Here is a 21,909-nt window from a genome sequence, read left to right as displayed (position 1 = left end):
CCTGACATTGCTGGGCTTGCACTTAGATTTTCAGAATCACACACAAAGGGAGAGCCCTGAAGGTGACGGTTTGAGTCAGCCTCCTAAAGGACAGCCTCTCCCCATGACACGGGCCGCACCTAGATTCCGCAGCAGGTGTGGAGCTGGATTCCGTGACAGGTTCGTCATGGGGTGCCCACCCCAGGCCTGGCACCACGCTGGGGCCCTGGGAGGAAGCAGGTGGAGGAGATGAGTGCTGCCTTAGAGGGGTTCAGTCTTTGGGATTTTGGCAGTTCCCTGCACAATTTTAATAAATGACTTCAGTGGGAAGAGAAGCCACTGCTGAAGGTGCCATTCCTGGATTAGCAATGCAGCGACCGGGGACACACGGTCCCCCGCTCTGTCGGTGTGGCTGTGGATTGCCCGTTACACGTGCAGGGGAGGCTGCGGGGCTGGGGGTTTGCAACTGAGCACTGCCCAGGACCTGCTTCTCCCACTTACAGCTTTTGAAGAAGCTTTTGAAGTAGAATTCCAGGGAAGGAGTGTTGCCCAGGCCGGAATGAGGCATATTTTATTCCCTGGCCATGGACTGGAAGCCCCTGTTCAGCTTGGAAACATGCACGTAATGGGAGATGCCTGCATCTGGGCCTGAGGGGCAGGTGCCAGGGCTGGCTTGGGCCTGAGCACCTAATAGTTGCCCGCACGGAGCCGTCTGTTTGCTCAGGGTCACTGTAAGCCCTGGGGGCACTGTGGCCCTTGTTCACTGTGTTTCTGATGGTTTGAGTTTTGGGGTAGGGTTTGGGTTTTTTCCCATTCCTGATTCTTCCAGGTCTGTTTACAACCTGATGTAATAATGATCTCTTGCAGAGGCTTTTTAAAAGTTAATGAGTTTAAAATTCTTCTTCACTCCTTAGCGGTGTTGAACAGACTTGACTTTTAAATCTCTCATCTTGGGGTGGAGAAGGGTAGCTGCCCAGAGCATGCCTGTAACTGGCCCCAGTCACTGCTTGTGTGCAGCGGCCCCAGCCTGAGGGGCAGGAGGCACTGCTGGGATTCATGTCTTGCTTCTTGAATGACTTCTGGATGGTGGTTAGTTAACATCTGTCTCCTGTGGACAGGGCACCCTTCTTTCACCTCTGCCTTTCTTCCATGGTTCAGCCATTCCTTTGAAAACATACCCCCTCCCCTTGAGTGGCTCAGCTGCTGGTCAGGAGACAGACATGCAAGCCAGTTACAGTAGAGCCGGTTGTGTAAACTGCTAGCCTGGCCATGGTACCAGCACCTTCAGGAGCTGCAGAAGGAAGGCCACCTGACCCAGGTCAAGACACCTGACCCAGGTCTGGAGGAATGAGAGTGAGTTTACCGGGCTGAAAAAAGCTGGGGAAGGCGTACTGAGAAAGGGAACAGCATGTGCGAAGGCAGGGAGGTGTGAAGGAGTTTGCCTTTTTCGAGTAAGCAGTGTTTACCTAGGGAGTGAGGGAGAGGTGAGGTCGGAGAGGCCGGCAGTGGGGCCGGCACTGAGCGCATCCCGCTGAGGCGCTGGAATTCCACGGCCAGGGCAGCGGAGAGCTTACGAAGGGGCTGCAAGCAAGAGAATGCTGTGACCAGACTTGCATTTTAGAGTAAAGATCTTTGTGTCCTCTTAGTATTGATCACCTCACAGTCTGACCCCACAGCCAGTTGCCACCAATCCATTCCTCTCAGCTGGCTGAGCTGCCCAATTACACCTTGCCCTGAACTGCCGGGGAGAAGGGGAAGGTGGGGTGTGCCGCCTGCGTGCACCGCCGCTAACTCTTGCTCAGGGGAGGCCGAGGCCCCGGACTCTCTAGGCCGCTGCAGAAGGAGACCTGGACGCCTACGCAGCCCCCCGTCCTCCTCCACCCAGCACAGCCTTTGTCCTGTTGCTGGCGGTGAACATTCATCCCACGGGGAGGCCGAAAGCTCTGCCAGCTGCCTTCTCTCCGGGAGACTGAAATGGTGCTATGATGAAAAAAACCTTCCCGTCGCCACAGCAACATCCCGGCTTATCCTCACAAAGCACCAACCATCTCCCTTAATTGGAAGGGGTTCCAGGGAGAACAGTCAAGACAGAGTCATCGGCAGCATATTCCAGGAAGTAGAACACACCGCCTTTCTTAACTTAATTGGATAATTCATTTTAAGTTGGGTGGGCAATCACGACAGGAAAATGTTCGCGCTGATGATAAGTCTGTGAGATCGACTGCCTGCGCCAAGAAGCCCGGCTCTGGTGGAATCTTTTAATTCCCCCAAATAAATTTTGGGCAGAGAAATGATGTACTGTCTGTGAGTGGAGAAAGAACAAAAGTCTAGCAAGCATTTGTATCCTGGAACTTTCTAGAACACCTTTGCTGGTTGCAAAATTCCACAGAAGAGCTATCTAGCCTGGACTCCATTTGGGGCTGTTTTGTGTATCAGAGGTGCCCTCCGTGCCCAGCCCTGAGTCTGAGGGTTGGGGGCCTGGTGTGTTTTGTTGGGTGTCTTTTTCGGCCTCCTGTCATGTCAGCTGCTCAGTTTGAAGTACAACAGACGGCAGCTGGCTTGGCCTGGGGGATGAGAGGAGAAGCAGGGCCTCTCTCCCTGCAAGCTCTTGGTCCTGAAAGCTGCCTGGAGACTGTGGGGTACCTGAGCGCCTCACGGAGCTCTTGCATGCGGGGTACTTTGTCCAGGGAGATAGCAGCTGGTGTGAGGGGTCCAGGCTGCAGGGGGGCACTGACTGCATGTTGATTGGGGGTGCTACCCATCTTGTGCATGCTTCCAAGCCAGCTTCCCTGGGGCACTCCATGTTCCCCCAAACAGGGCAGTTGCTAAGAAACACCCAGAATCTTGGGAGTACCTCCCACACTGTGTTGAAGCTGCCTTGCTCGGCGCTCAGCTGCCAACGATCTGGCAGCCTGGCCAAATGCACTTACATCAGGCTGTTGCCCAAGCCCACACCGGTTTACCGGCAGGAGTGTTCCTGCTTCTGGGCGTCTAGCTGCAGGGAAATGTAGTGAGTGGTTGTGTAGACTGACTGACAAAACCCCTAACACTCACAAACCACCCACCACCCACCGTCCTCCCACTGGCCCAGCTGCTTCCCTGGGCAGCCTCTTCCCTCCCTGCTGCCTTCGCTCCGGCAACAGTTTGCCTCAGTTCCTGCCCCGAATTTGTGATAAAAGGAGGGGGAAGCTCACATGTATGGAGGATTTAGCTTAGGCCAGGCATTGTACTAGGTATTTTTACATTTATTGACTTATTTCCTAACATGCGAAATGCCTGCCCTCACGGTCGGTATCGGGCCCATTTTAGAGGTGGAGATACTGAGTCAGGTGAAGTAACAGGTCCAAGATGAAGCAGCTGCTCAGCAGCAGAGCTCTCTGCCTGGGGGTCTTGACCCCAAGGTCCATGCTCAGGATTTTGAGGCTGGAGGGATCACACAGCTGCCCCACCATGGGCCCAAACTAGAATTCATATTCCCAAGATTGCTGATGATGACCAAAGGCAGCAGGAGGAGACCGCCCCCGTCTGTTGTTTGAAATGACAACGAAAAACTTGCTGCGGATTCTCTGAGCAAACTGAAAATGTGAGCTGTGGTTCTGGCAGGCCCTAAACTTCCTGTTGTTCAAATGACGCTTCCTGCAGTGAGCCAGATCGGAGCATGGCCCCTGCTGCCTGTGCACCTCCCTGGCTCCCTGCGGTCCCTGGAAAGACTCCAGGCCTCTTCACCATCTGGCCCTGCCCCTACTGCCTGCCCTGCACCACCCAGGCCCACCACCCTTGCGGGGCAGCCCACAGACTTCCTCCTTCCAGGGCCGTCCCCTGCCATAGCCTGTCCCACCCCAGCTCATCCTGGCTCACCCACTCCAGCTGAGCCCGAACTTGGTGTTGCTTCTCCGCCCCCCTCTTGCTGTCACTGTGCCCGCCTCGCTGATCGCGTCTGGTCTTCCTTCCATTCCCAGCATCTCTGCAGGGCCTGGGGTGAGGTGGGGCAGAATGAACCTTGGGAGGAAACAGGATGAAGGAGCATAAATCTAGCCAACATGCTGCTCTGTAGCACAGAAGGAAATCTGTCATCTGGGAATGTCATTGTTGCAAAGGACCTGAGAAACCATCCTGCTCCGCCTGCCCCTTCAGCACACGAGGACTGAGGGGGCAAAGCCAGGGTGCAGACTCACTTCCAGGCCCCCTATGGCTCTTGACTCCCGGCGCCATCTGCCAGCGCTGGAGGTGGCCCTCAAGTGGGAAGGTCATTGTTGGCAACTGCCCCGCCCAGCAGGGGAAACAGGAAAAAGACATGTGCTGGGGAAACAGTTTTAACATTTTATTAACACTTTGGAAACCTTTACTATAAATACGCTTGAGTGTTGAAAGAGAGCCGGGAGGGAGACAAAACACCCGGTCCAGGGAGAAGCCGCAGCCAGCCCAGAGCGGGTGGGAAGATGCTCTTAATGTCCAGTCTGAGCCTCTCAGGCCGGAGTCCCACGGGCCTCTTATTTGCTGCGCCCTCGGGAGAGCGCAGTCAGGCCGGCAACAGGCATGGGGAGCCCGAGGATTTCCGGCTTCCGGCGGTGAATTCGGAGAGCCGGTTCGCGCTATGGCTTAGCAGTGCCCGAGAATAAAGAAATCACCCAAACCACAAGGAAGCCTCCCCCGGGAGTCCGCCAGTTCCGAGACAGAATTGGAGTCCTTTATTGGCAGCACGTCATTCTTAGAAGCTGGAAGTGGGGGTGTGGGGGTGTGGGTGAGTACGTGCGCTTCAAGCTCAAGCTGCAGATGGAGGACAGTGCCGGCTTCACCTAAGTTGGTTGCCTCCAGCAACTTGAGAGTGTGAAGGCCAGCCGAGCCCTCAGGGCAGGAAGGCCACGCCTCCTGCCTGCTGGAGGGACGCCTTAAGAAGAAGGCGTGTTTCCTGGGGCTGCTGTAGCAAATGACCACAAGCTTGGTGGCTCAGAACAACAGAAATCTATTTTCTCAAAGTTCACCCTGTGGATGGGCGGGCTCAGGAGTCTGAAACCGAAGTGTTCAGCAGGGCCACGCTCCCTCTGAAGGCTCCAGGGGAGAATCCGACCTTGCCTTTTCCAGCTTCTGGTGGTTTCCGAGCAACCCTTGGTGTTCCTGGCCTCATAGCTGCCTCCCTCCAATCTATGCATCTGTCTTCACAAGGCTTCATACTTGTGTGTCTCTGTGTCCTTGTATGGATACTAGGCATTGAAATTAGTGCCTACCGTAACGCCAGGGCGGCTCCACCCTGTAATCCTTAACCGAGTACATGTGCAAAGGTGCTATTTCTAAATAAGGTCCCATTCTGAGGTTCTGGGTGGACATGAATTTTGGGGGCACCATTCAACTCACTCCCGAGGGGAAAGATTGCCCCAGCGGAGAAGCAGCTCGGATTGGTGGGTAACAGGAGCCCTTGCATAGCTGCTCCGTAGGGTGGCAGGTGTGAGGTGAGCCTGCTCACCACAGATCCCTAGCAGAGCCCAGTGTGGGGTGTACCCCGGGTTCAGATGGTGGGGAGTCGGAGGCGGTGGGGTGCGCCACTGCCCATCCCAACAGCAGGCGCTGCAGGGGCAGAGGCCGCATTCACTTCCTTTTCCAGTCCTCAGAGCCTAGCAAGGAGCCTTCCGCATCCAAGCGTCTTGAATGTTGTTGCCCGTGTGCTTGCTGAGGAGGAGGGGCTCTGAGCATGACTCCTACAGTGAATGCTTGTTCTAACTCTGGAGAGAAGACAGCGAGATTTTGTGTCAGGAAAGAGTGAGTCAGACTGTGGTCTGGATGAGAACCCAAAATGAGGAGCTGAAGAAGGGTGTTGGCTGAGAGGCCAGTGGCCTGGAGACTCACCTCTGCTACTTTGTGGACTGGGCTTAGCGCCTCAGGTCCCTCACCTGTAAGATGGGTATCAAAGTGTTGTGAGGCTCATGTGAGAGAATGTGTAAGCCTTCGGTAAACTGTAAAGTGAGGTTCCTGTATAAGGAATTTAGAGTACTGGAAGGCAGAATAAAATGAAAAGACAGTGTGACGTGATGAGGATGCTCTACAATTACATCATTGCTTGCTAAGCAGAGTTCCACAGGCTGAGGGGTTGAACTCAGGTGGGTCCACCCCAGTGCCGGCCCACTGAACACCTGGCCCGTGAGGCCTTTGGGCCTGTGCCTTTGTGTGAGCAGCTCTGCTCGGGTTTGGGAGCATCGGAGCAGCTGGCCAGCAGGCCAGTGCTCCCTCCAGGCACTTCTGCTACCCAGTGGGGACCGTAACCCGGCTGCATTAGCTTCCTGCTGTTTTCCTGTCACCCTGGTCTTCTGGGTGTTACCCATTGAGAGGTGGACTTTTGATGTCCAGCCTTCCGTGGTGGAACCAGCAGATTCCTGGTGCCCCGTGTACCTCCTCTACCCAGTTCTGTCTAGTTTTTAAAAGCAGGCCTTAAGGAAAGCTGGTCTTCCTCACAAGTTGCTACAAATAACTAGGTTTTTGAGTGAGGACCGTGCTTCCTCAGCAGAGCTGGTTTTCCCAGGCGCTCCGCAGTTACCCCACGATTACTCAGGAATGCAGAGGCCCGTGGCCCTGCCAGACTGACTGGAGCAGCAGCAGCTGTTTCTGGGAGAGGGGGTGGTGGTGTGGGACAGAAGAGGCTTCGGGCTCGGCTCTAGATAGAATTGGGTTCAACCTTCAGCTCTGCCAGCTACAAACGGCATGAGCTTGGGCTGTGAGCCTTTTAGGGCCTCCTTCCTTCTCTTAAAAAAGAGTTTGATATTAAATATTTTTTATGTGAAAATGCAGATAAGCAAAAATAATGTTATAAATCACTGGTAATCCTACCACAGTTATATTTCATTATGTATCTTCTGAGATTTTTCTTTTTTGAAAAATATGTAGTTATTTCATTAAAATAATGGAAGTATCCCATGCCTGCTATTTTTTCATGTAATGTCTATTAAAGACATGGGAAATGTTAACAATGTATTATCCTCTGAAAGAGCTACGTGATATTCTACCGCAAGGCCCTTCCAGTATTTAACCCACCCCTATGCATAGGGTAGGAAACTGGGTGTAATGTCACTTCCAGCCAAGAGCCTCAACCTCTTCATCTTTATTTGGGGTCACAGCGCCTGGCTTGCTCGGTGGCTGTGTGTGTACAGCACGTGGTAGGCCCTCATAAATGCTTGCTTCTTTCCTTTGCCGTTTCTGGCCACAGGTCCCTTTCACGTAGGGTATCCACTATGGCAAGACAAACATCCCCAAAATAAATCCATCCCACTTGCCCTGCCCCAGGATCTTGGTGATGGGCACTCAAGGCCGGTGGCCCGCATCGCCCAGTCACAGCAGACCCCGTGGAGCTGGGCTGCTCCCTTCTGTGTGGATGGCATGTTTCCTGCTCTGAGAAGTATCAGAGAGCAGTGAAGACCAGCTGTGGCATCTGGTTAGTGTCTGCACCACTTGTCTGGCTGGACGTGCAGCGTCTCTGCCGAAGCTGCCATGGCCTTATAAGCAGGACCCTCAGATTCTGAGACTATTCACATCTGCTGCCCCTTGGGGGCCAGCTCCCTCCCCAACCCAAATTAACTGGACTGTGTGAGGTTTTCTTCACACTGGATGTCAAGTGTTGGCTGCACTCAGCATGATAGACTGTAAGCCTTGCATCTCTTTGTCTGAACCCAACTAAGTAAAGCATCATGTTTCCCCTGCTTGGTTGAGATATGTGAACCAGATGGAGTTCTGTCTGCCACACGACCCAACTTGTTGCCCAGAACTGTGGATAAAGCAAGGGGAATGCACACAGCCATCCAAGAGCTTTAATTTTGACTAATCAGTTGTCACTGGAGTGAAATGAGGGTGGTTTTTAGGTTTTTGTGTTTTGTGTGTTTTGTTTTTTTTGCTTAAATTGTAGTAAAGACAATGATAATACCAAGACCTAGTATTTGTATTATTCTAGGCGTATCATGTGTGGCTGTAGTGGACATTCTGCTGTAAGATTTATATGGATCATCTCATTCAGTCCCATAAGGCAGGTAGATCAGTCCTGATATAGGAAACTGAGGCACATGCTGGTAAGACACGAGAGTTGGGGGTTGGCATTTGAACTCAGGCAGTGACTCTAGAACCGCTCGCTCCTTGTAATCCCAGTGGCAGGGCCAAGCTGGTGTTTCTGGAAAGATCTGCCACTCTGTCCTCTGTATCCATGCAGCCCTGCCGTCAGCGTTGGGTTAGAAAAAGGCAGGGCTGTTGGTCAGGAAAATGTTCTGAAAGACATTTTCTGCTTGCTTAATGAGCTGCTGACATTTCTCACTTTTGAGACAAGATAGGGATGTTGTGAAATCAGAGGGCAGGCGTCCTGCTGTTCCTGGGAGCCCTTCAATGGTGGAGGATCGAGGGAGCTGTGGCTATACCAATGGGGAACCCACAACTGGACCAGCTCCTCCTAGGGCTCAGGAGCAGCCCTTGGGGGAGGGAGCACTGGAGAGAAACGAGACCTGGGATGAGATGTCTGAGCACAGGAAAGACCAATGCGTGACCTTAGATCACAGTTGGGGTGCCAGGCCAGAGTGAAAGCATGCAGCAGATATTTGCTGAGTACATGGATAAGGGAAATTACAGTTTATTAAACTGTCACAGGAGGTATGAGGTTGTAGGGCTTTGTATATGGCCCTTGATGTCTGGGAGTTTTCAGTTAAAAAAAAAATGCCAGAGAAAAGCACGTGTGGGTACGGGATGCATTCACATGGAGCTTTAAGCAGCCTGGGAGTCAGCTGCAGAAAACTGTGACCCTCATGGGGTAAAGCCTCTGGCTTCCTGCGTCGGTGAGTTCTCTCTACAGCAAGAGTCCTTAATTTAAAAGACAGGTAGTCCCTTTAATATTACCCTTAATAATATCAAAACAACTGAGAAGGTAAATTCAGTTCCACCAGCATCTCTTCATTTCCTAGCACTGTATATAATTTTTTAATAAGCATCCAATACTTCACAGATATATTTCTAATTTATCTACTATATAGGCTTATTTATACAGGCTCTGCCTTCCTCTTCAGTGGGAGGAGCAGAGTTGAGTGTGTATATACATATTTAAACACGTTCATGGACATACCTATTTCTCTTAAGCCTGGAAACTGTCAGGGCAGCAGCACTGAAGAAAATGGAAATATTACCTGCTGTCTTGTTTTTTTCTCTCCTGTTAGCATGAAATAACTGAGAGAGACTCTCACGGGATCCCTCCGGTGTCAGAGGTAGTGGCGAGTCTGGAAGGATTCCTTTGCACAAGGCAGCCACAGTCTTGCCCCAGACTGCTTGCCCTTTATGCTCCTGTGTTTTCAAAACACCCGCTTGGAAGTGGGGATAGTGGAAGTAGTTTCGGGACCTGAGCCTCCACGGTCACCTGGAACTGCCACTCGGGGTGTGGTAGGTTAGGTGAATGTTACTGTCCCCCTTGCCCAAGTCGATCCCATCCCTGCTGCCCGTAATCTCACACGGAATGTGGGGTCGGGGGTCTGCGCTGGCTGAGGACACACGTTCAGTGGGAGGTTGTGCACAGAGAAGCTGGTCCACACATGGAAAGGGAAGCAGATGTGTGCAACTGTCGCTCTAAAACCACACTGGAGTCACTTAGCTCAACAGGGCACAGACAATGTATTATCAATGAATTATTGTCAGGTTACTAGGCAAATATAATCATCATGTGCTTGTGGGTATGGGAGGAAGGGCTGAAAAAACATGCTTTCTCTAAATATTCTCATCACTTTTCAAAATAAGAGCCTACACCTAAGTGCTTTTGTGTCCTGGGCTGTCTCAGTTAGCCTGAGCCTTGTATCACCTTCCACTGTGGCCAAGTGCTCTGGAGCCAGGCTACCCGAGTACTAGCCTGTGACACTGGGTAATTTATATGCTCTCTGAGCCTCAGTTTGCCCATCTCTGAAATGGGGGTAATAATAGTTCTAGTCTCTCACAGGATTAAATGAGTAGATGGTCGAGTTCTTAGTACACAGCCTGACAGGTAACACGTGCTCAGCTGCTACCTGTTATTTCCCTATACTGTGAGTTTTCTCCACATATCCCCCTGCTGCCCCCTGTGGGGAAGCAGACAGACTGTTAAAAGGAGACCTCCCTTTGGAGACCACAGAGAGACCTTCAAATAAACATGCCCCTGATGCACCGGCCTGGAAGTTAAGTAAGAAGGGGATGTCGGTTCAGCTGCCGGGCACACACCTCCTCTGAGTCACCTACCTACCTACGTCTCTAGCAGTGGGCATCCTGGCAGGGGGCTTTCGTTGGCCAGTGCCTCGTGGGAGCAAATGTTCTGGGTGTGGAGTTGGGCTCTCAAACAGCTGGGCTGCTGCACCCCACGCCCCCTTCCACTACCCCCTTCCTAGCTCCTTCCCAGGCATCCCTCCTTGCAAAGAGGTTTCCAATTGTCCAGGTAGCCAAGATCTATTCCATCTTTCCTGTTGGTCTCTAGAGAAGCAAGACCCACCCTTGTTCTTTCCAAAGGCTGTTTCTTCCTCCTTTGGTAAACTCCGAAAATTGTCCCTGTGTCATCTTTCCCTTGGATATGCTCTTGGTGTCCTAGCGGCTCTCCCCACAGAGGCAGCAGCTACTGGGGGGCCCTCCTTCAGTGCCCTTCAAGGCTGCATCTCCTTTTTCTTTATATTCCAAGTAAGGTTCAGCATGATGGCCCTCACTGTCTCACCATAGAAGGTTCCCATATAGACACTGAGGGCACCATGCTAAGTGAAATGAGGCAGACAGAAAAAGACAAATACTGTATAATGTCACTTGTAATTGGAATCTAAAAAAAGCTGACCTCATAGAAACAGAGCATAGAGTTGTGTTACAAGGCAGTGGGGGACGGGGGAAATGAGGAGATTGTTGGTCAGAGGGCACAAACTTCCAGCCATAAAATGCCTAAGTCTGAGGATCTATGGGTACAGCCTGGTGACTATAGTTAACAATATTGTATTGTATACTTAAAAGTTGCTAAGAGAGTAAATGTTGAATGTTCTTACCAGCACCACCACAAAATGGTAACCCTTAAGAGGTGAGGGATGTGTTAACCAACCTTATTATTTTGCAGCATATGCACATTATCAAATCTTCACATTGTACACCTTTAACTCACACAATGTTGTATGCCAACTATATCTTACCAGTATCTGGAAAAAAGATGTGTGTCCTTTTTTAAAAGAAAAATGGTTTTTTTGGAGTATAATTCACATACCATCCAATTCACCCACTTAAGATACACAGTTCAGTGGCTTTGAATATATTTTAGCGTTTTGCACCCAAAACCACCACCAATTTTAGAATATTTTCACTAACCCCCTGCAAATCCTTACTTTTTAGCAGTCATCCCTCAGTTCCTCCATCCCATCCCCAAACCCTAGGAAATGACTAATCTACTTTCTTTCTCTGTAGATTTGTCTATTCTGCATGTTTATGTAAATAGAACCAATCGCACAACATGTGGCCTTTGTGTCTGGCGTTTTCCGCTTAGCATCATGCACTCAGCTGCACCCACACTGTAGCACGTCGGTACCTCACTCCTGTTTATGACTGCATACTATTCCATTGTGTGAATAGACATTTTGCTTATCCATGTGTCAGTGGGTAGTCATAAGAATGTTCCTTGTTTTCTTTTTAATGCATTGAGATCCAGCTCTCTGAGATTTCAATTCCTTTTTTTTTTTTTGAGGAGGAAAGGCATTTTTAGCCCCAAAGTTACTTCTTGGTTTGCTTATGAAGGCAAATCCATGCTCTGACATTATATTCTGAATACCCATAACGGTTGGGTCTTAAAAAAAAAAAATCTACAAGACCTTCCAGAAGAAATGATTTAGGCCATAGAGTTGCTCAGTTCTTTCCTTCTGTTACTGTTTAGGCTCCAATAATTCACTCAGTTGAGATGAGTGTTTAAACTGGCTGAGGATAAAATAAAGATTTCCCCTGGAGAGAGAAAAAATAGGAGCTAAAGAACCAAAAATACCTTAGACTTTGAGCAGAGGAACACACCAGGCAAGCATGCTTTCTTTTACTGGGGACCGATTCTGGGTCTGTTTGCCCCAGGGACACCTTGATTTAGCCCTTTCCTGTTGGGAGCTGGTTTCTCCCAGGCAAGCTGTCTACCCAGGCCTGGTACAGCCTTGCAGAGATACTGCCCTTTAGGCCCAGGTGGAACTTTCAAGTTTCCCACATTTCTCTTTTATAAGTGGTTTTCAACTTTGCTTGTGTTGAGTGTGTGAGTGAGGTTGGGTGGAGTAAATGGGACCCTGTGAATTGGATTAAATTACAGGCCTGAGCGCCAGGATGCCGGGCACTGGAACTGTTCAGCTTTGACTCCAGTGTGCTTGGGGTCTCCTGTGTGCTGGCGCTGAGGGAGGTTTTGCTGGGGATTTGCGTTATTGGGATTTCCGGTACTGAATGGGGACCTTGTGCATCCCTTCCTTAGATGCCTGCCCCAAGGAATTCCTGCTCAAAAATCTCAATGGGATGGTAAATATACCCCTGCCTCCTGACCAATAAATTCACTTCTGGCACTTGATGTTCCATTTAAGGAAGAAAAAGGCAAATCAGTAACAAGAGGGAAGGCAAAAACATAATATATTTATAAGCCAAACTATGATCACAAAAGGAACACAAAATTTAATTACGTTTCATCTTTATTGTATGCTTGAACGTTGCTAAGAGAGTAGATCTTAAAAGTCCTGATCAAGTGGGGACATCTGCCGTTGACACAGTTCTAAGCCCAGGGAAGACCTAAATGCACAGTTGCTAACTGAAGGTATGAAAATTTGCCTCTCACAATGAACAGCAACAGACCTATTTTGCTTTAGTTTTGATCAAACAAGTAATACATGAATGCATTCTTCTTTGAAAACAAGGATTGTTAAAGATTTAGCAAAAGTCCCCTTGAGTATCATCTCCCATGCTGGACTCGGTTCCCGCTCCCTAAAAAAAAACCACTGCTTTGAGTTGGGTACATAAGCTTCCAGTTTCTTTTATGCCTTCATATGCAAATATGTGTGCTAATAAAAAATGGAGAGAATTAAGGTGAGTGGTCAGGACAGTATTCTTTTTGTTTATTTAAAAGTTACACAGTTGTTTTTTTTAAACCTATAGCATTGTTCCATAAGTATGCTTCTACATATGTTGTACTTACTACATTGTAATAACACTCTAAGTGTCCTTCACTCAGCAGTATATTTTTCATATCTAAAAAAGTAAAATGGAAGCCCTCATCACAAGGAAAAAATTTCTAACTGTGTGGTGATGAAAAAATGTATTGTGATGATAATTTTGCAATATATCTGAATATTGAATCATTACATTGTACACCTGAAACTAATATAATGTTCTGTGCCAGTTATATCTCAGTTTTAAAAAATTTCATCTCTACTAAGGTGTTCTTTGATTCTCTCCCTCCAGATCTGTGGAAAATATGAAATAGCTTAAGCTTTAGAATGAGTAGATCTTGGGGTGGTAGTTCTTGGGCACATTACTCCCTATCTCTGAGCGTACGCCATCAGGTTGATGCCTTCTCCTCTGCCAGAGGGCTAGTGTGAAAGCAGAGAAGATAGCTTGTGTGCAACACCCTCTACAGAGTAGGTGCCCAATAGTAGCTACTTCTAAAGCACTTCTGCCCCAAATGATTTTTTTTTACCCTCATTCACACCCAAGTTTTCGGAGGAACGGTTTGGAAGGACACATTTTGAGGAAATATACTTTTCCCACAGGATGGCGCCGCTAGCTCTTTATGCTCGAGGGAGACCATCTGTATCTCCCTTGAGCACCTCCAACCCTGCAGGTGTTTATATAGATAATCTGCTTATGTTCTGATGTAACAAGCCTCAAGAACAGTATGGTCTTTAATATGAAGTCTGTTCTTCCAGAGGGGTATGAAGAATTTTGCATTGATTGCTGGTTTTCATTTACATCCTCATGTTTGAGGACTGGGGTCATATACTGAAGAGCCAGAAGTAGATACTAGCAACTTAAAATACTGAAGAAGTGCCATAAATGTCCAATTGTTTTTCCTCCAGTGGCTTTCTTGGCAGAAAATTAAAGAGGAAAAAATGGTTACATGATTTAAGAAAACATTGTGGTGCTTGGTGATAATAACTTACATTTCTATAGTGCTTTCCATTATATTACATTACAGAATGCTTTCCCATTGTTATTTCATTGAATTCTCACAAGTCCCAGAGGTAGGTGAGACAATATGTGTTACGGTTAAGGAAATGCAGCCTGTACCCCTTACTTACCATGTGGCCATGTGGGTTACTTACGCGTTCTAAGCTGATTTTTCCTAAGTTTTAAAAGTGAGAGCTGAGTAATACCTTCCTCTTAGGATTGCTGTTCAGATTATCTGAGATAATATATAAATAGTACCAGATATATGTATATATATGTCCTTATATGGCAAATGTTTAGTAAGCAGCAATGGTTATTATATCATTAGGTATAATAATCCTCACTTCACAGGTGAGGAAATGAAAAATGACAACTTGTCAAAGATCACACCATTCATAATTGACAGAACTGGAAAGCAAATCTAATTCTTCTGCCTTCAACTTTAGTCTTCTTTCCACTACACCTTAGCCAAGATGTATAAATCAGGAGGAATATTTTGGTGCATCTGCCAGCAAAATTCCCCATTGTAATAAATCTCTTACTCAGTTTCTCTGGTGCACTGATCTTTTCAATGTCTCCTTTTGTATTCACAGAACATCATCAAGAAGGTGATTGGGCAGAAGTTTGTGTACAAGTTTGTCTCTTTCCCGGAGATACTGAAAATGGACCCTCATGCCGTGGAGATCAGCCGGGAGAGCCTTTTGCTGCAGGACAGCGACTGCAAGGCACCTCCTGAGGGCCGAGAGGCGCACAGACACAGCTTGTCAGCCCTCAAAAGCACGAGCCGCAACGAATACATCCACTCAGGCCTGTACTCATCCTTCACCATTAATTCCCTGCAGAACCCACCAGAATCCTTCAAGACAATCAAGACCGAGAGGCTGGAGGAGCAGCCGGAAGACAGCCCTCCTGTGGAAGAAGTCAGGACTGTCATCAGGTTTGTGACCAATAAAACCGACAAGCACATCAGCAGGCCCGTGGTGTCCCTGCCTTCCACGTCTGAGGCCTTCCTGACCTCATCCGTCTCAGCCAAGATCTCCTCTTTAATGTTGCCAAACGCCGCCAGCATTTCATCTGCTTCACCCTCCTCATCTCGGTCCCCGTCCCTGTCCCCCAACTCGCCCCTCCATTCCGAACACAGAAGCCTCTTCCTGGAGGCTGCCTGCCATGACTCGGATTCCCTAGAGCCCTTGAACCTGTCGTCAGGCTCCAAGACCAGGTCTCCATCTCTTCCCCCAAAGGCCAAAAAACCCAAAGGCTTGGAAATCTCTGCGCCCCCGCTGGTGCTCTCTGGCTCCGATATCGGCTCCATTGCCCTCAACAGCCCAGCTCTTCCCTCGGGATCCCTCACCCCAGCCTTCTTCACCGCGCAGGTAAGAGCTGTCCCTGTCGTCCTGGCTGCACCCAGACTCTGTGGCTCGGCAGAAAGGAGGGAAGAGCAATCAAAGCTACTTCCTTCTGCCCTTCAAAAGATAACCCAGGACTTGTGTCCCAAAGTCACTGTGTGACTGTGAAGGGAAATTACTTAAAACATCCCCAGATCACGGTGTCCCCGACAGAAAGGGCCTGGGATATACTGGGCCTTTGACTGGTTTCTTGCTTTTAGCAGCCTACAGTGATTGTCAGATGGAGCGTGCGCGCTGGCCGTCGATTTCCTAGGGAAATCTGATTTCCTAGGGAAAGCTGAGCAGGCTGAGTGACAGGACGGAAGCTGTTTGGGCTCTGTGACATTTTTATGGCAGAGTTCTCTCTGGGGGCACTCGATAAGTAGCCATTTGTTTTTGTTAATAAGAAAATGGGTGGTAACTGATTTTGCCATAGCAATCGGTGTGGTGTTGTCCTGTGGCCTGTACTGAGTATTGTTAAGGGCCACCCCCCGTGAAGAGAGAGAGATTCTGCAGTAAAAGCACTGCCACTCCGGCCCATATTACGGGAGAGGGGAGAGCACACTGGAGCAAGAAAGCCCTCAGTGTTTTGAACTCCAACGAGAAGGTGGCCTTTTCCTTTAAATAGTTTTCAGATGCTTTTTCTTGTCCAGGGCAATTGCAGGGCGAACACAAAGCAGGTGCTGATAAACCCTATTTCTACTTCCTCTGGGAAGTTGGATGCATTTTGGTGGCAAGAGGTTAAGCTCATTGGCTTTGGGGTGGAAAACCTGGATTCTGTTCCTGGCTAGACCACTTGGTTACAGAGTGACTGCAGGCACTTGCTCTCTGAGCCTGTTGCCACGAGTGAGAGGTAAATTGCAGTGAGGATTTAGTGAGGCGATGGCCGTGGTGGGAGCTAGCCTGAACTAGCAGATGCTACCATGGAGCTTTGTGGCAGCAGGCTGGGGACACGCGTGAGGCGGGTCGGGACTCTGTCCCTTGCCTCTGTGCTCATTGCCAGAGATGTCCTTCCTGTAACCCCTGTAACAGTGGCATATCAGACATGGGGCTTTTCGTGTATGCCAGGCACTATTCGAAATACTGCACATGCCTCACTTCAGTTGTTTTTCATAGCAGGCCTACAAAGTAGATACTATTATTGTCCCATTTTTCCAGCTGAGGTAAACGAGGCACAAAGGTCAAGTAACTCATACAATCCACACAACTAATAGGTGGTAGAAGTGAATTTGAACCTGGTTAGTCTGCTTCAGAACCCACGCCCTTAAGTGAAATGCTCTCAGCATGACCACTGGGAAGTGCCCACCTGCCGCCGATCACGGCAGCAGGCCATAGAGTGTACAAAGCAACCGAAGGCAGCTCTCGGCCATTCTCCTCTCTGGCTTCTCCCAAACTGCCTGGGGCCCGGGGATTTCATGTCAGCTCAAGCTTGTGGGCTGGTGGTGACGAGCATGCCACCCCAGAGGGCTCAGATGCTGGTCGGAATGAGCACGTGTGCTCTTAAATTGGGCATTTTCTAACCAAGCAAAACTGTCCAGTGACTAAGCAATGTCGAAGTAAATGTCTCAGAAATAGTGGCTCCTGAAGTAGCTTAGAGAAGTCACTTGAGAAGGAGGGTCAGGGTGGACAATCTGACAATCTCCTCCCCTGGCCTCCTTTGCGTTTACAGCTGTAAGGTTTAGAAAGATCCCAAGCCAGGCCAAGGACAACTCTGATTTCAGTATCTGCTTTCTCTGTGAGCTGGTATCGCCATCACAGAAGAGATGCCAGCCCTGTAGCCGTCTCGGAAGAAAGAGGCTCAGGCTCGCCCTGACAGAGTGAATTCAGGTGGCTCCACTCAGTGGGCCCGAGGATGGCTGGGCTGAGGGGAGGAAGGACCTTGATGTGAGATAGGCATATAGGGTGGGTGTGAACACATGGATGCAAAACTTGGACCGGGAGACAGAAACTACTAGAATGGGCTAAAGTCAGGGAGGGGAAAGCATAGGAAAGCCAGGTGCTTTCACAGAAGACCTATGACTTGGGCAAATGAGAGTGAATGGTCCTCAGCCAAGGGTGAGGGCAGGGTCTTGACACAGTGAGCATCAGGGAGTCCAAGGAATGGGACCAGAGCTTCCCGAGCAGACACAGGCAAAGGGCAGGGTCTCGACCCACGACAGGAGAGTGGAGGTGGGGGCCTGGGCTGGACGAGGAGAGGGCCTCTGTCTGCAGGGCTGCGCTAGAGCCCTCTGAAGGGGTTCAAAGGAGTGAAGAGCTGCCTTTGGGAGATGGTGGAATCTCAGGACTTGAACTTCTCTCATCTTCTAGCAGCATCAGCTCTGCACCTGGTGGCCAACAGGGAGGGGGAGGAGGTACCCCGGGAGAAACCAGACAGAGCAGAGAGAGGGTGGGGCTTAGGTGGGGGATTTACCAAGGCGGTTTCCTTGAGATAAGACAGCACATCACTCAGTTTTCTCTCACTTGACAAGTTTCCAGGGTTCTGCATGTAGGGTAGGTGTGGAATCAGTATAGGATTTGGACTCAGAGATTTTTCCCCCAGGAGCTGCTTTGGGTGCCCCAGAAACTAACCGTCTAGCCCACGGTTCTCCCTCTGGGGTACAGTCAGAGGCGGCATCAGCTCCCTCAGCGGCAGCCCTTCCGCTGAGGCCCACAAGCCGCGGCCTGAGGAGGAGCCATTTCCCTGAAGCTGCCCCGGGGACGGGAGGGAGACCTTCCCTGTGCCCCCGGGTCAGTTCCGGGAGTCTCCTTCCGAGGGGGCTGGGACCTTTCTCCCCAGGCAGCAGTGACACGTCCCTCCTGAAGCTCTCTGCTTCCCCTTCTACCGCAGCACTTTGTCACAGAAACCCCATTTCCTCTGCGGGGTGTGCATTTATACATAAACGTTTAGTTACCTGTGGGAACCTCCTATAAACTTACTGGTGGTTGACTTTGGAAGACAGGAAAGGAGTAACTTGATACCCTGAAAATATCATTCCCAAGAATTAATTTATTTCGTGAACTATGTACTTGTTTATATCTTATTTATTCCAATAATAATTCCCAGTTATTTTCAGATAGAAACATGGCAGGGAGAGGGCTGAGAGAGTCCTGGCATGTGCAAGGTTATGTGGTCACAGTTCCCTCTGGGGACCTTATTCAACAACTAACACAGACGGACATGATGACCACCCAAAGGCCCCTCAAGCATGGGCTATGAGGAACTGAAAACTGGGAATACGGAAGTCAGCGGGGGGTCTCCAGCTGGAGGGTCTGCCAAGGAGTGGTGCAGGGGGAGCTCAGTCACTCACGTCACACTGGACTGCGGCTAGTAAAGCGAGGTGTTCTTGCTGATGGCATGAGCTACAGGAATTGAGACCTGGAAGGAGCCAGGATGTGAACCCTCCTGGTTTCTAGCCAGGTACTGTGGAAACCTGATGCCAGCTGGAACTTGTGATTCGTTCTGCACATTGGTTATCATCTGTCCCTCTTCCTTCTGTTTCCTTTTCCATTCAGCTGCTCCTTCCTCATCTCTTTAATGTGAAGTTACTTCAGAATCGGAGGCTGGCACACTGCATTTCCCTCCCTGTATGCCAAGCTCTTTGTTAATCTCCCATGTGATGTTTAAGATGCTGAATTCCAATCGGTGCAGGCCCTGGGGCGTGAACTCACCGTCACAGTCTGAGCACGCGTGCCCCAGGCTGTTTCATTAGCAGCGGTCTTGGATCAGCACTAAATTAGTGGACACAGCTTGCTGAGGACTGAAATGCTAAAACCCCTTCGTTCATTTACTGGTGGATGGTAACAACTGTGAGCCAAAATCATAAGGTGGGAATTTGGGGTAAAATGGATTCATGTGGTGAAGAACAGTCAGGGTATATTGCATCCTGTCCCAGCTCTGGGGTGGCTTCTCATCTTTCTGTCTCTTTTGTCATTATCACAAAAGGAGAAAAGTTTGGTTTTTGTCCTCCATCCCAGGACTCAGCAGCACTTCCCCCAGCTCAGCCTGCACTGACCCGGTGGGCGAGAGGTGGTCCTTCTAGAGGCTCTTTGTGGGGTAGGAGCTGTCACTGGTACACTTCTCCATGACTCGGCCCTCCAGCTGAAGGGTCTTGCTCCCCCAGCTCTGGGCTGCCAAGAATAAACGGTCCATTTCCACCCTGCGGCCTGTCTCATCTGGCTCCTTTGCCTTTTCTGTTGATCCTACATGGTTCTGCTGCCTCCTCCCCAGCTCTGCCCATGTTCCCTTTTTTCCCTGCCATTTATCATACCTCCCGTGGACCCTAATTGGAATTCTCCATTTTGTCCCCCTTTCCTTAAGATCAGCACATTCAGTGTTACACAAGCTTCTGTGTGATTCAACTGTTTTAAAAATCCATAAAACCAGAATTTAGGCAAGTCTAGAAATTCCCAGAGATTCGTGGTCACCTTTTGAGGATTTGTTTTTAACCCCAAATGGCATTACTGTCTTGGACTCTGTTGGCATCCATGGGAGATTAAGATTAGAGATGTTTGTTGGTACAGCAAAATGTTAAATGGACACTTCATTTCTCTCCTTTATTTTCTAAAGCCCAAATGACTTACCATTATCTCAAATCAACAAATCAAGTAATATGCAAATACTTTTCCTTGAGTAGCTCATGCGTACCCTTTTTAGTCATGTAACAAATGGTTACTATTTGTTAATTTACTTAAGAGATAATCATTGAACACCTACTTTTGCTGGACACCTGGGGATTCAGAGGTGAGTTAGAAAAACAGGTCCTGCTATCATGAGCTTACAGCTTAGTGCCCAGTAGGTAAAGAATATGGGGTAATATAATATGGACCCTGAAAACTGGCTGAGGAATTAGACTGATGGGGAAATTAACAGTTGCTGGAGGTGTAAGTCAAGAGAAGCAAAGATTTCTATTAGAATATATCAACAAATAATTATCAAGCATTATTTGCAATCATAGAAAAGACATCAGAAGTACAGTGCCTATTTTTATGAGCTAGCCAAGACAACAAGGCGTACACACACACGATAGCACAAAGCAGGAGTAAAATACACAGTGCAGAGAAGCACCTTAGGAATAAGGTAAGGGGAAGTCATTTATTCAACAAATGTGAACTGAGCACCTGTCATGTGTAAGCTGTTGTGCTGGGAGCTGGACATACAAACATGAATTAAGTAGCTGCTTACAGTTAGAAGCTTGGTTTTGCTAATACACTATCCTAAATCATTACAAAAGAAATACCGAGGAAGAAGGTATTAATTTTGTTGGGGATGGGGAAGGATGTAGAGAGGACTTCATGGAAGGGGTGATCTCACTTAGGCAGGGTGTTATTGAAGGATCAGTAGCAATTATCTGGTGGTGAGGAGGGCATTGTTGGCAGAAAAAAGCTTGGGTCAGGGTGTATGGATGTAAGATAGCTTAGTGTTTTGGGGACAGTACAGTAGTTCAAAACAGGGGGAGGATAAATTCCAAAGGTAAAGGAAGTGGTGGGAGATGGGTCATAAGTGACACTGTCAGAACTGTGTTTTAGAAATCATCTGATGACATGGATTGGGGAGGGGATGAGACTGGAACCAGTCAGAGTACTATTATAATATTCCAGGTGAAAGACAGTGAGGATCTAGGGCTGTGATAATGGGATGCACACAAAGGGAACAGATCTGAGATACGTAGGCAAGACCATCAACAGGACTTGGTGACTAACTGGTAGGGAGGTAGTGAAAGCCAAAAGTTGAGTATGAGGAGAGTAAAAGTTAGCTCGTGGGGAAAAGTCCAAGTCCATTTTGGGTTGAGTTGAGTTTCAATAGCCTGTTGGACATTCAGTTAACACCCAGCTGCAACAAGAGCTAAGGAGAGTCTGGGGTTGGAGATAGATAGGGAGTCATCTACATGTAAGAGGTGGTCAAAACCATGAAAATGGATGAGATTACTTGTCGAGTGGGTCTAGCACAGGATCTACAGTCGGGGAATGGAATGACTGCTAAAGATCGGGAAGGTTGGTATTCCATGGTGCTCATACATTAAGCGAAAATAGAAGGGTTCACATAGAAAAATCAGGGAGCATATGAAACCAGGTTACAGGAGAACCTAGAATTCTGGCTAAGGAGGTTGTACTTTTTTCTGAAACTGTGAAATACAGTTGAACAGTGTCCTAGGATGATTGTTTTGAGGGAAGTGCTCAGAATAGATTGAAAGGGAGAGAGACCAGGGGCAGGTTTACTGGTTTAGAGGGACTGGTACAGTGCCATCTACAAGGTAACAGGGGCTTCGGTGCAGCAGGACTGGAAATGCAGGGATAAACAGAAAAGTCAATTCAAGGAAGGATGTACAGGCCATGCTCAAAGGTTGTACTAAGTCAGACGGCATTTTGCATCCTGGTGACTAGGATGCTGGATTGTAGACAGGGCTGTAAGTCAGGGATAATGTCATCTCTGGCACCTGATACATGCTATGCACTC

General features: G+C 48.9%; 1 protein-coding gene across 3 annotated transcripts in view; it reads left to right on the top strand.

Annotated features, from left to right (window-relative positions):
* Nucleotides 1-21,909, top strand: part of ELK3 (ETS transcription factor ELK3) — a 63,718-nt gene that overhangs the window by 31,377 nt on the left and 10,432 nt on the right. For all 3 annotated transcript variants that reach the window (XM_057486497.1, XM_036891573.2, XM_036891574.2), the window contains one exon: nucleotides 14,685-15,464. In XM_057486497.1, coding sequence (XP_057342480.1) covers nucleotides 14,754-15,464 — 711 coding nt within the window. In that variant the 5' untranslated portion in view covers nucleotides 14,685-14,753. The remainder of the gene's footprint in view (nucleotides 1-14,684; nucleotides 15,465-21,909) is intronic.

Source organism: Manis pentadactyla, chromosome 10 (genome assembly GCF_030020395.1).
Source record: "Manis pentadactyla isolate mManPen7 chromosome 10, mManPen7.hap1, whole genome shotgun sequence".
Lineage (NCBI taxonomy): Eukaryota > Metazoa > Chordata > Mammalia > Pholidota > Manidae > Manis > Manis pentadactyla.
The sequence above is the reverse complement of the archived record's forward strand: the minus strand, read 5'-3'. Positions and strand labels throughout refer to the sequence as shown.